General features: G+C 44.6%; 1 protein-coding gene across 1 annotated transcript in view; it reads right to left on the bottom strand.

Annotated features, from left to right (window-relative positions):
- The window catches only part of USP28 (ubiquitin specific peptidase 28), a 28109-nt gene that overhangs the window by 3477 nt on the left and 10072 nt on the right, over positions 1-14560 (bottom strand). Inside the window, 22 exon segments of the mRNA XM_062508787.1 lie at positions 48-127; positions 463-541; positions 635-813; positions 1656-1751; positions 2661-2846; positions 3033-3172; positions 3687-3890; positions 5149-5377; positions 5692-5762; positions 5991-6205; positions 6898-7077; positions 7431-7526; positions 7699-7826; positions 9815-9963; positions 10082-10158; positions 10638-10711; positions 11140-11277; positions 11712-11798; positions 12743-12905; positions 13088-13211; positions 13693-13807; positions 14064-14164. Coding sequence (XP_062364771.1) covers positions 48-127; positions 463-541; positions 635-813; positions 1656-1751; positions 2661-2846; positions 3033-3172; positions 3687-3890; positions 5149-5377; positions 5692-5762; positions 5991-6205; positions 6898-7077; positions 7431-7526; positions 7699-7826; positions 9815-9963; positions 10082-10158; positions 10638-10711; positions 11140-11277; positions 11712-11798; positions 12743-12905; positions 13088-13211; positions 13693-13807; positions 14064-14164 — 2911 coding nt within the window.

Below are 14560 nucleotides of genomic sequence, written 5' to 3'. Positions count from 1 at the left end.
CTTTTAGCTACAGCTTATCTTGTCCAAACACAATTAGAGGAACTTACTTTCTATTCTGGTAGAGTTCCAATCCTGTCAGCAGGTAAATGGACACCTTGCGAAAAAGGCTGTAGTCTTCGTGCCATCTCTGGGAGGAGGAGGAGGAGGGAAACAGAACATCAGCCTCACCTGGAACACTCACATGCATAGTTTGGGGTCCCTAGGTTCTACCCTTTGAAGTGTTTAAATGTCTCTCCTAAGTGGCACATAAATCAATTTAGCCAACTGCAGACACCCCTCCAAGCTCAGATTTCTACTGTATTCCTTGTCCCTTGGCAACCTCCTGCAGATACCTGCTGCCTACAGGCATGCAGTGACCATTGGGCTGGCTACACAGCTCCACACCACACTCCCCATTTCTCAGTTTGGACAGAGCCAGCTAGGACAGTGTGAAGGATCAGAAACAGCTCTCTGGTTCCTTACCTTGTATTCCTCCATGTCCACATCCTCAGGACCGATTTCTCTCAGCTTTGCCCGTGCCACCTTCATGATGCTGATGGACCTGCTCCATGTCAGCAGAAAGGAGAAAAATCACAATTCTGGCCCCGGCCACATCCAGGTGGGAAAAGCCTACTCTGGAATCCTGGGCACTCACCGTTCATCATAGCTGAGGTTCTTGTCTGCAAACTGCTCAAGGAGGGTCCGTTCCACCACCTGCTGCGGAGCGTTGTTCTGCAGGAAGTAGATGAGCACGTGCTGCAACCGGGCATCGTTCTGGGGGGTTGGGGTCTCTTTGGAAAGCAGGTACAGCCGGGAGTACTCCTCACGGAATGCCTGCCAATGGAATGCATGCACTGACAGGTCCACCTGTGTGCCCGAGGGAATGCCACAGCAGCTCAAACCTGTCCTGGTCCAAGGGACTCCTATGGTGACACCGAGCCTCCTGTGCTGCTGGATAGATATTCCAGTGATGAATGGAAGCCCGCCAACACTTCAGCTCTAAACCAATGGCCCCTGCAGCCAGGTGAACCCCACGTGTGAAGCGCGAGCTTCCAAAAGTGCCAGGGTGTGTAAATGCCTTTGAGAGAGGGGGTACAGCTGCCTTAGATGGATTTGGCAACCCTCTGACAAGTGCTCAGGCTGCCAAAACCGACTGGGGCACACTTGTACCTGCAGGAGGTGCAAGAGTATCTTGTGATTTATATTCCCATAGATTACCAACATGGATGATTCTTTTCATGTGGTATTTAGTTAAATCTACCTGCCTGTAAAATCTAACACCAGCTTCAGCATTCAGCAGTGGTTATGCTTTCAAACCCCTGTTAACACAGACATTTCTTGAGGACATCTTTGACAAAAGGGGTCACAGTAAGCAAATATGTTCAGGACCAAAACCCCATATTTTTCAGTACTAAAAGAATAAGCAGAAAAATGTAAAGTTGCTGTTTGTCTTGGGAGGAGGGTATTCTCTTACAAGCTCTAATAATTGCTTTGAACCCACGGACATCTCATCACTGTAAGAGAGCAGGAACTGAAATGCAGGGCAAAGGCCATTAACTAGAAGAAAAACTGCACAAATCGTTCCCTTTACATCCCTGATCTGTCAATATGGCACATACTCTCTATTCTGGGAAAACAGATATCCATACTATTTGATTTAGCAAACAAATCAATACCTTAACAAGCCCTGCTTCAGACCCATCACGATCAAAGGTCTGGCGGGCTTTTGCAATAGCCAGGATGACACCTTGCATGGCTGGACTCAGCATCACCTACCACGAAAGCAGGAGAACAGACACAAACAGGAACAAGGGAAACAGTAACAGACAGGGAAAGAAGAGACAGCATAGTGAAGAATGGAAGAAACTTTCAAAAGGTAAGGTTTAAAGGAAATTGTATGAGTACAGGTGTGAAAACTGGGGCTGTGAATTACTTGCATGCTACTGACTCTATCCATCACATGCATTTTACATGCAGGGCTTTTTTTTTAGGCATTTAAAGATCTCAAGGCTGGTCACTCCAAACCCTTGAATCATTAAATTCAACAAGTGAGAAGGTAAAGCACGCTGGCCATGTCCCCACCATGTCCCACTCTTCCTAAGGCATGTAAATGAATGCAGAACCTGTGGTGCAGCAGCACCTTGAGCCAACATCACACAAGAACATCTCAAACCTACTCAAGGAGTGACTGCCCCAGTGTTTGTGTGAAATCCAACTTGTCAAAGTGAGAGAACTTCCAAAACATTGCTTGAGCATGTATCAGAGCAGCTAAAGTCAGAATCCAAAAAATCAGCGGGCAGAGTATGTAAATTATGTGGCTGGGATTAAGGACTTTGACTGGGGACAAAACAGTAACTGAAGCCAGCAAAGAGACTTGCAAAGAAATTAACACAGGTAAGATCAATTTTGATACAGCTGTGCCAGAAGAGGATTTATGACCAACATGCAGATTGACAAATTGGGTGCTCTTACAGAGCTCCTTTTCTGATGACATTTAAAAATGGAATTATGGAATGATGTGGTCCCCCTTCCCTTCCACAGTGGGAAAACTAACTTTGTACAGGGTATTGTTGCTATGACAGACACTATCACACCCACCCTTAGGGCAGCTCAAAGTCAGCTAACTACACAGCTACAGGTTAACAAGAAGCAGTAATTAATCCCTGCACTGGGATCTGTACCTCCTCATTATATCCATCTGCATCGGATCTAACAGGTATCTTCCCCACACTGGGGATTTCCACTTCAGAGACCTGTGAGCTAGTTTGGGCAGCAGCCTCTGCTTCCTGAGTGTCCTGGGGCTGCTCTGCCTGAACTGTGGGGGATGTTTCTTCTGGATGGGCCTTCAGTGTCTCTACCTCCTTGTGCTGTGGCCAAGAAGAAAAAGAAGAGAGTAAGAAAATCCAAAGCAAAATACAGGAAAGCTGAAGGGGACCGAGCTAAACGTGGCACAGCTACAGAACTTCACAGAAATAGACAAAGCAAAGGTCTATTAAGAAGAAAAATACGGAGACAAGAAGGGGTAGGTTCTTGGGCCAAGGCTCAGCTCCTACCTTGCACAGAGCTGCCTCAACACCGTTCTTCTCGTAGGCATCGGCAGTGTTGGCAATGGCCTTGGCAGTCTGCTCCTTGGCAATCCTGGCATGCTCCGAGGACAGGGAGTGCATGCTCTGCTCACAAACTGATGATTGCTCTGTCAGGACAGATGTGTGGTACTAGTGAGAAGAGCTGCAAGATTTTTTTCTCACTTGTTCTAAAATGTTACGCAGCTTGTCCAGGCAGTTTCACACAGCTGCTGCCTTCATCCCAGAGGTGAAGGCGCTTGACGTGAGCGTGTGCATACCCCTTTCCAGTGGGAATGGCACACGTCACCACGGATTGTCAAGTAACATTTCCCACTGCAGAGAACAGCACTTGTCCACTCAATATTTATGAAAAAATTGGAAATGAACTGACATTAGCCTGTGATGATTTAAGTGAATGGGAAACAGCATTTCTGGGGACAGGCTTGGAAGGACACACATGCAAAACCAGCAGAACAGCCTTCTGTACTGTCAGGGCAGAGCCTCCAGCAGCTGCCTTTGCTGCCTCATTCACACCTGCTCCTGCGTTCTGACACGTTTGTGCAAGGCTTCAACACAGCGGTACTGGTGACCAGCTGGCTGCTCCTGGTTCCAACATGGTTTGTAAATTCAGAGTGAGATTACCTGGTCCTGACTCCGAGGAGAGCTCCTGCAATTCAGAAGTAGGTGAAGGCTCCATCTGAGGAATCTTGCAAGATTGCTCCTCGTCCCACTCCTCTGCCTCCTGCTCCAGGCGCCAGTTGTCCTCCTGGATGTAGTGTCTCAGTTCTGGTGACAAAGCTTCCACTTCCTTCTGGAACTGCCTAGCCTCTGGGCCCTCATCCTCATCTGGAGGAAATGCAAGACTGGCATAAGGGAACACATTCTGGCAGGGCACCACCCTTGGGGACTAAGCACACACACAATATCATGGACAACCACAAGTAAATAGGCTGAGGGATAAAAGGGGTAAGAAGCCAAATTTTCTACTGGTTCTGTAATTTAAGGTGATCCAGAAGCAAAGGTGCAAAAATAAAAAAAAAAGAAAGTTATGTAAAACAATCCCCTGTTTAGTTCTACTACTGGACAGTATTTACATACAGCAATTCCAGAACCAGCACCTGCTGATGCGGGTCAGACACATCCTGATCCAAGGGCTCCAGCTGTACAGGAAACAGCACTGAGCTGCCAACAGCTGGAAAGTTCACAGCTCAGCCAGAGATGACACACCTGTATCACTGTACAGGAGGTAAAGGTAAGGGCTGCATGGGTTCTACAACACGAATGTCATGCAGGTATTTCTTAGTGCTTTTTATATCTACTTCAGAATTCACTTTTAAAACAGCATAAAACCCAAGCAGCATCAGCTTCAGACAAGTCCTAAAATTTATCAAAAGCAAAGGGCAACTTTCTACAGCAGATATTTTTCTGCACCCTTTGCAAAATGCTTTAAAAAACAACAAATAGGAGAAAAAAAATGCCCATGGTTCATTTCAGAACTCTCATAAGAAAACAAAGAACAACCTCCAGCTTCTCATCATCTACATTTAGCAATGAACAGAATGTCAGCTCTCCATTGTTTCTTTCCATTTATTACATCAAAATAAGCCATACGTGAAATTACTGGGTCCTTGTACAGCTGTTTGCCATGCCTAGAGCCACGTGCACAGCAATTTCTCCACAGAACTATTTATACACTGGCACTGCAAACACACTAAGTCTGAGCCACTCAATACCTCTCAGGGAAGGGCTGCACTAAAAAGAGCCCATTAAGATTCAGTGTAGCAGAATCATCAAAGACCAAGCAAACAAGTCAGGAAGTGTGATAAAAATGGAAGAGATAAAGTAGGAGGTGTTTCACATGCCTTGAGTAAACAAATGCTGCCATATAAACACTACAAGTAGTCAAAATGAAGAACACCAGCATGCTAAATGTGGCAAAAGGGCAGTGTGAGTCTGTACACACAGAATTCATGCATGACGTGCTGTTTCCAATCTCACCTGGATGCAACTGTGCTGGGGAAGCCAAGGAACATAATGATCATGCAGGCCAGAGAGACACAGCAGCACACAAACATCTCATGAACCAGCAGTTGTGGCTCTATACCTGCACCAGCACGGGACACCTGGTCACTGATGTACATCAGGCAGTAGGCACTGGCATTCCTCAAGCCCCCAAATGACTCTCGCTCCAGCTCTTCCCACGATGACTCTGTCACTGAGATGTCATTGTACTTGAGCCATCTCTTCCGAGGCTGGTCATAGATGAAGGCCCAGTAGTGCCCAGCATTTGCTTGCCCCTCATGGACCAGGACTGCATGCAAACGATAGGGAACCTGCAAAGGGACACAGACATCATTCAGATGTGCAGTTAGGGACTGATTCTGCCTGACCTCTGCACACAAACAGGGGGAGTGTTTGTAGGTGCAGCACAGCGCAAGAGTCAAGCAATTTGATAAATTTCTTACTATGTGAAAACTGACTTTTAAGGAAAGAAGAAACAAGATTTTTTTAAGTAAATCTTTCTCTGCTTCATCACTAGAAATTTAAAAATACAGTCAAGGGGGCAATTTAAACTAACGTCTACTAACAAAAATGAGGATCAGCAATATCAAGTTTAGTATTTGCATACTGAAGCTGCATTTCCTACCTGTTGGAGGAGAGGGTCACAGTACATTTGTTCAATGGACAGGTTGATCCTGGCAATAGACTCCTTCAGATCTGCCAAGAACATCAACCATGAGAGAAATGCATAAAAAATAATGACTACTCATCAGGCTATGCTAGCTCCTTTCACTTCAAAGAGTTTGAAGCCATACAGAGACTATCAGATAGACTCAACACAGGGACAAAATTATTTGTAGTTCAGGCTGTATCCAGCAAAGCCAGAGAGGGGAAACCAGGTGGCAATTCAGAAGGAAAATCACTACAAATGCATTTGGGGCTGACCTTGCACATCTTGTTCAATCTCATATCTCCATCGCTGCAGACACGTCTGAACCAGGTTCAGCTCTTCCTCAGAGACCACGTGAGGAGCTGGACGTTCAGACAGTTCTGCTGGTGATACAGGAGGCTGGAGCTTCATACTGGATTTTTGCTGCGGTGAAGAATTTGCCACAAAGAAAGCTTCATCTTCAGTCCTAGTATCAGTCCTTTCTTCTTTGCTGTGGAGCAAAATCCAAGAGTATTGGGCAGATTTTTTAATCTTTCTCTTGTTTTTATTTTTTTTGGAAAAGATTTTATGAAATAATCAAACAAAAATTATTCCAGAGCTGGAGCAGGATTTCCTTTCCAGAGCAGTATAAAATGTAGAGAGAACCAGTACACTCAAATGTGCTTCTGCTTTCACAGACCAAACAAAAATATAGGAAAAATACTAATGAAATTTCTTACAGAATTCTGTAAGCACAGATTCACAATGAGCCAATGCTAAAAATTCCTTCCATTACTACTAAGAAACGTGTGTGTTTACTCAGCTTAATTTAGAGTGTTAAACCAACCATGCTGGCCAGGGTTATAGTACTCCAATACTGCTGTAATTTACTGGTCAATGAAGCAAAAACATGAGTAGCCTAACCAAAAAGAGCATGTGATTTAGTTCTTACCTGCTGCTTAGGCAAGGAATATAGGGATGCTTTTGGACAGAGAGAAAGAACAGACCAACATGCAGTGTTCTATTTACACCAACAGAACCAAACAATCAGCAAAGCAGTGACTCACTACTTGCACGAGCATTTGCATGTTCCAGCATCGTGTTCACCAGTGCCCTGATAAATAACCCACTTCTGGAATGCCACCCAGAACCATTTAGTTGAGAGTGTTCTCCTGTCCATCCTTTTTATTTCTGTTTACTGACCTGTTTGGCTGTGAGAGCACGTCCAAAACAGGAGGCTTGGCTTGGGAGTGCACGAGTGTTGTTTGAGAGCTCTGAGCAGAGGAAACAGCCACAGCTGGCTTTGTAGCAATGAACTCGAGTACATACTGCAGCATGTCAGGCAGTGGAAAGCGGGCTGGACCAGAGCCATATTCCATGTACCTATGGAAAAATGCAAGGCGATGCATGAATGAAGGAATGAGATAGGTTTAAACCTCATGGGACAAGAGAAGAACAACTTCTGTAATGTGCTACTGGGCTTCCTCACCTCCACTGCTAGTGCAGCTGACAGTGTTAAGTCTGCTCTTTGAAGAATTTATTCCTGTAACAGTATCAGTAAAATTTAGAAACCATTGAAGAGACAGGTTTGTTTTTGAAAATATACTTCCTTCTTCCACATGTTTCAGAACAAACATGCTGCTGTTTCACCTTCCCCTGCTATTGGAAAGCTCATTTAAAAGGAAACCCTTGCACCCTTCCACAGGGCATAAAAATAAAACCAGCAGACCACTCACCTTTCCAGTTTCTGCTGCAGAGTAACCATTTTCTCCTTCAATCTCTTCACTTCCTCTCGTTTCATCTGAATAAGATCTTTATTGCAGTAGAGGTATCTAAACAGAAACACAGAGCCCCATTTGCCAGGTGAGATTTGTTCACTTCTAAAATCCACAATCTTCTGTAAATATTTTAGAAATTTTCCTTGCTCACCCAAGCAACCTTTTTAATTTCTTTAGTTATAGCAAAGCAATAGCTTTAAACATACCATACAACAGGACAACTCACCTGTCCATATACATAGTCTGGGGAAACTCTAGCTTGGTGTGAATTTTCTCTGGCTGTCCTAGTGACTGATTGAACTCAAATCGGGAGAGTTCAAAGGTCAGAACTGGTGGGAGTTTTGTAAACCAGCGCTGTAACAAAAGCAGAAATGCCCCCAAAGGGACTTGTTTTAAGATGACTGCTAATGGCACATTTTAGACTGATCCTGTATGATTTCAGACTGATTTAAAACTCTCTGTCTTTAAGCACTGAATTACATTTTGTTTGCAGAGTGACTAGTCAGAAAGCCGAATTTTACAAGTTAGTAATTTATGATTCCATTTTACATTTTTACTGTGAAAGAACGTCATAATTGCTCTCAATGTTACTTGTCATTGCCTGATGCATCCAGCTTGATGAATTATTAACAAGTCCAGCACTGAATTTCACAAATTAGCAGAGGCTACACACAATCTGCACATAATCTAAGAGCCCCCAAGAGACTTATTTTCTGAGGCATGCAGTGATGAACAAACCAGGAGTCCTGCTGCAGCACTAGAATCCTTATTCTTTCTCAGTCTAATTGCAAAGTACTTGATTTAGAGGATTCAGAGAAGACCCCCAGTTACTTTCTGTAGCTTCATACACTATTTCAAGGAGTTATGCTGAAAGAAAACTTCTCAGTTGAATTTACATCTCCTCTTGCTCTTCCTGGATTCACAATGATTTCCAGTGTCCACTGCCAAAAACTTCCTTCACCTATCTTAGCTTGGCACCACCCACTTCATGCTCCCCTCTGGATTCATGATGAGCACACTAAGCTCATTTTCCTTTATGGGATTCGTGTCAGATGTGCTGCAACAACAAAACTCCCCCACAGCAGAGCTTTCTAAGAAGCAGCCATTAACCACAAAGAAGGAATGATTTACACTCTCATAGTCTGGGAGAAGTTTCTGTTAATTCCACTGCTGCTTTGACCTTTCAGTGCATTTGCCTAGGTACTCAAAAGACAAAATCACCCTATTCCCTGTGTCCCCTATCATGCCACCCTTTACCCACCACATCATAGGAAGTGAAACTAAGATGCACAATTTTCCCACTAAGCCTTCTCAGAAATTAAGGCAGAACCTTTTCCTCCTATCTGTGCAGACAAAAGAATTTAAACAGCTCCATGATTGGTCAAATTTCCCTTAATTTTGGGAAAGAATTTTGAGGAACTAAAAAGCTTGGATTGAAACAAACCTGCCTGATGAGCTCCAACGTGCCTTTGTCTCCAGTGCCAGCCAACACCAGCTTCACCCACATCCCCTGTAAATGTACCTGAACTGCTTCAGGCAGAAACCAGGAAAACCCAGAATAAACATTTGAGTCCAGAGTCAGAACAGGGCTCCCCTCCTCGATACTTTGTTTCTCCTTTGCTATTTTAAACCACAGCAACACAATTTTCAGACATTCTCAGAGAACTGAAATACTCTTACCTACTCTGCCTACACCAGATACCTTTGCCAGTGTTGTCACCCAGCCTTTCTCCAAGCTAACTTTTGCTGCACTTACACACAGAGGATGCTGAATGCAATGGTGCTTCTTCACCTTGCTCCAACTAAGATTTTTATGATTGGTTTGTGATTATTGAGATTTAAAAAAAAAGAAATAAAACCATCAGTCAGAAAATAAGAGTGAAAGCAAGAAGAAAAACCCCAAACTGTACACAAAGTAATAGGGAGAAAGAAACAAATTCTAAATGGCATACCATGGAGTTAAGCACTGTACTTTTACCCTCCGAAAATATGGAGGCAGTAGGTCTCCCCCTACTCAGGTACAGGTAGGCTTCAACAGAAAGAGAGAGACTTGATCACACTTGATTCAGAGGCAGACTGAAAATAGTCTTTGAACTGGTTACATAGGACAACACATCTTTATAATTCAGCAAAGACTTAGTGTCTAACCATACTTGATGTCTGACCACCTAACACTAACAGACATTTACATGAGATTCCAGATATCCAGGAAATGTTTTGTATTCAATTCTCAGAGAACACTCACAGTTGCCATTTAAAGTTATCAGAGTACCCCTGAACTGCGTGTACTGCACTTTTCTGCAGCAGGCAACCAAAGGCTCGACAAAAAAGGTCAAACTAACCTCCTGTCCATACTTCACTGACTGAGATGCTGCTGCCTCATCCATCTCTCCCTCCACCATGGCTCCTTCCAAGCACTCACTCAAGTTCCGGTAACCATTTACCTGAAGGGGATACTGACCAAAGGTCTCAATCTTGGAAAATGTGTTGCCTGGATGATGGAAACCATACAGAAACCATGAGCTAACTCAAAAGAACAAAAAATGCTGGTTTACTCCAAAGCACTCAAAAGGAGTCAAAAAGTTGAGTCTACCAAATCCTTAACTCACCCTCATGGACACCCTCAGTCAGGAAAGTCCCGTAGAAGAGCTGCACCATTGGGTTTTCGGATTTGTCCCCAGGGCTCCTGTTTCAGAGAGCAAAAGCATACTTTCATCTACAGCTGGAGGCTGCAAAATAACCCCAAGTCATAACCTAAGCCTCTGCCTGGGGGTCTACAGGCAAAAGTAGTTTTCTATCCAAGCACTAAGTAAAGAGGAAGCTTCTCATTAATTTTCATGTTGCAAAGCACATTATAACACACTGGCAAGAGTGGAAAAAACAATTTAAGGTGCCAGCTTCTAAAAAGAAGTTTCAAACTACCAGAGCTTTTCTGTTCACCAGGGTTGCTGAGCTCTTTCAAAAGCTCATTTACTCTGCACATCATATCAGCACTGAACAAAATCCCACACTGACCAACAGGAGATGCAGACACAACACTTCAAGCTTAATAAGCCTCATCCACAGGAAACAAAGAACACTCATTTGCTCAAAATTTTCACATAAAGACCTCTCATTTATTAAATCTCTCCTTAGGTCAGAGTCCCAAGAGCACACAGAACTCACGTGACATTCACAGTGAGCTGGAATGCGTCCTCCAGCCAGTCCAGTAGTTTGTGTGTAAATTCACTCACATCTTGCTAGAAGAGAGACCAAAGTGGAGAGTCAATCTGACACCCAACAGAAAGTGTTCCCCCAGCCTGCTGGTGTCAGACCCAGCGACCACAACCTGACTGGTACTGCTGTACCCACCCAGCTGAGCCATGTGAGACTGAAAGCTGTGCTGCTTTAGACTGATAATGAACCCTGCCCATCTGAACACTCCATCAGAGGAAATTATCATGATCGCTGCCCGACTATGCAGATGGCACTGCATAGTGCCATGCTATGCTGCTGGTTAATTAGCACGCATGTACATTCTGCTCTAATGACACAGGGACAGCTGCTTGTTGGCTGACAAACATGGGAAAAGGCCTCTGAAAGTACCAGCAGGATGAGGCAAAATGGGGTTGCCATGACTGTGACTGCTGGTTTGAAGAGAGCAAAAGCCTTTTCAATGTGGTTTTACCTGCGGTTGTTCAGCTGATCTAAACACATCCCTCAAGAGTTCCAGTGCTGCAGAAGGGTCTACGAACTTACGCCATGTCCCCAGCATTAATGCAAACAGACACTGAAGTTCTTGCATGAATGCAATATTTCTTTTTCCCTGCATTGCAAAAAGAAGAAAAGTCAAAGCCTTTCCTGCAACTCTAAAAAGCATAGTCTTAAAACTTAGTGCTATTGAACACTACATGCACATATTGCAAAAGGTACCCAATCTGCACACTGGCTCAAATACCAGTTCTTCTACCATGCATGCAAACCAGTGAGTAATCTGGAGCTGCCAAATAAGGTTTATGGGAAAAACATCTCCCCACAGAGCAGTTAAAGGCTCTAGAGGACAGGGGTACAAGAAGCAGCTCTTTTTTTCCCCTATTTTGATTCTGTCTTTGAGAATTCCCTAAATTTATCTTAAATGCAGCCAGATGATTTTAAAGCCACAGGTCACTGATGGTCCCAAATTAAATCTGGTTAGAGAACGAGCAGAGTGCTGCACCACAAAAGAGGGAAACTTGACAGTGTTACTGAATCAAAACTTACAGTGTGACTACAACAACTTTCAAGCACATTCTGTGGGAGGGAGTACCCAAGGACCAGCCTTCGGAATTCTGGCAACTGAAACAGAGACTGAAAGAAGAGGACAGGTAAAGCTCGCTCAGCACCTGCAAGGATTGGACTCACTGCAGTATGACGCCCTGTTTTCACTCTGACTTGACAGGCTTCTTCTGCCATCCTCACATTCCCAATGGTCCCATGCTACTGAATGCATGTTTACAGTGTGAGCAGCCCCTGTGCTGGACCAGCACAGAATCAGAATCACAGAATTAACTAGGCTGGAACAGACCTTTGAGATCATCAGCATGCTTGTGCCCACCCAAGGACAAAATCTCATCCTGCCATTTCTAGGATAGATAAAACCTTTAAGGAAAATCATTCTATTCTGCACAGGCAGGCTCAGAAAAGCACCCAAGAACAAGCCATGGTGAGCGGAACCCATATGCAGCTTTCTTACTTCCTCTCAGAGCTGAAGACAAATGATTAACATCTCTCTGCTTGTGAAATGGTTAGGAGAGACAAATCTACTCAGTTCCCCTTACCATTGTCTCTTCTTCAGGTCATTACTAACAATATATGTGGCGCAGTTGTTTATTTGTTCAAGCATCTATGCAAGTGTATCCCATTAACTGAAATATGATACACCATGTGTTATCAAGCCAACAATAACTGCAGTAAAATTAAATTATCAGTTCACTTTGCCAGGCAAGCTTCTATCATTTCAGTAGGCACTTGGCCATCGCTGCACAACTCCCTGCATACAGACACACAGATTCTCTGTATCTGGAGCTATTTTTAAGCAAAGCCTATTTAACTGCTCTTTGGCTCCTTCTGTACAGGCCCAGAACACACCGCAGTCACATCACATAAACCCAGAAGTTTCTGTGTTTGAGCAGGGTCACATTCACTGACTCCCTCACAGAACTGCTGCATGTTTAATTCTAACTGAGAAACATTCTGCTTCCAAGACCACAGCAAGTTTTGTATTAGAAAAAGAGAACTTTTTTGCAGATTACCTGTATAACAGCACTAAACCAACATGTGTTTCCGATATTTTTCATTCCAACAGGCCAGTCACCTGCCCTTCTCCAGTCATTCTGCTTAGGGTTCTCTCCCCAGACTTCACAGCGTTTCCTTTTGGAGCGGTTTTTGCTTTCAGCAGAATGGGTGTCCTGTGCTCTGTCACAAGAGAGAAACTCTGCTGTAAAACACTTCCCAAAGATTTGCAAGAGCTACAGGAATCAAACTCCCCCCCAGCCAGTAGATGTCCACCTGGCAGGTGATCCATGTTAGTTCTACAGTTACCAGCTTCAGAACCCACTTATGATACCTGGGAAAGCCGAAGTGGGGGAGCCATTTACAGCTCCACTGACCTTTCAGATGCATCCCTCTCTGCAGCTGGAGTTTTTGGTGATTCCAGTGGTGTGACCGTGTTGGCTGTGCAGAGGTTGTCTTGGTTGTGAGGGGTAGGTGCAGCACTAACATCTACAAGTGGAGGCAGCATTCTGATCAGTTTTCTATCACCAGCAGCAAACATTCTCTTTAAGAGGAAATTCACAAATACGGCTCTTCAATCAGTACAAGCAAAAATTTTCTAGCTCACATTTTAAACAGGAATCCCTGTTCAGATCATGCCAGGTAACCTAAGAGCCACTGAGTGAGCTGGATGAGGAGAACAGGGCAGAGCATGCAGCTGTGCACTACCCAGATTTCCTTAGAGCCAAATTCAGAGCTTAAGGAAACAGTTCAGAGCTCTTGAAATGAGACAGGAATGTAATTTTTTAAACTGTGATGTGTCACCTCTAAATAGTATTAAAACACTACTAAGTGATCAATACTGGCAAAATATGCAGCAGAACAGAAGCTGGAGGGATGTACTGCTGGCAGAAGCAGGGAGGATGGATACTTTCCCTTTGAGCTCACACAAACACATGAAGCTGTAGGGGTGAGCAGAGGTGGAGCTCACCCTGTGGGAGCTGTTTGCTCACTGCGCTCCCTTCCCAGGCTGGGCTCTGCACTGGCTCTGGAGCGGGGTCCTCTGTCAGGAAGGTGACTGCTTCCATGAGATCTCCATCAGCAGCCTGGCAGAACGACAGGGGAAAGCAAAGCACCAGTGAGGAGCACAACAGCAAAGGATTTACCCTTTGCCTCTCATGCATCCAGGCTGATCCTGGATCGCTCTCACATGGACCATTCTAACAAGGACCAGCTCATCATCAGCTGACAAACACACCAGCAAACACCTGTGTGCTATGCTGGGTGGGAGCCTGAACTTGCCCAGCTTTCTGGACAAAATCAAAGCTCTTTTTCCCCAAAGCAATGGCAATATGCACAAACCTTTAGAGCGGCAAGCAGGAATGCTGAATCCTGAATTCCTGTGATTTCTTTCATCTGGTTTAAGATCACCTGGCAATCCTATGTGCAAGAAATAAAGAAAACTCATATGAAAAGGTGACCAGGATGGACATCAAGCTGCTCCTGCAAGGCTTGCTGAGGGCCCAGTGGAGCCTTTCCTTCCCTTCTGCTGACAGACTGACACACAAGCCCAGTCACACTTGCTTAATGCAAATACCAATGTCAGCTTGAACATCGCACTCAGGTTTTTTCCCTGCTGAATTCACAGACTAACATTTGACCCTTCATATCCTCAGGAGAATGCAGGCAGGCCTGGGAGGACAGGCTGTCGCTGTGGGATGTGCAGCACCTGCACTGGGGAGGGGCTCCCCCACCCCTGAGGCAGTGGCATGTGCAGCAGGACATATAAGGCGGCCGCCTGCACCCAGGGCACTGTCAGGAGCTATTTTCAGTGTGGTGGCACATGCCATTTGTGCATG

This window comes from Cinclus cinclus, chromosome 25 (genome assembly GCF_963662255.1).
Source record: "Cinclus cinclus chromosome 25, bCinCin1.1, whole genome shotgun sequence".
NCBI lineage: Eukaryota > Metazoa > Chordata > Aves > Passeriformes > Cinclidae > Cinclus > Cinclus cinclus.
This window is presented reverse-complemented; position numbering and strand designations above follow the sequence as displayed.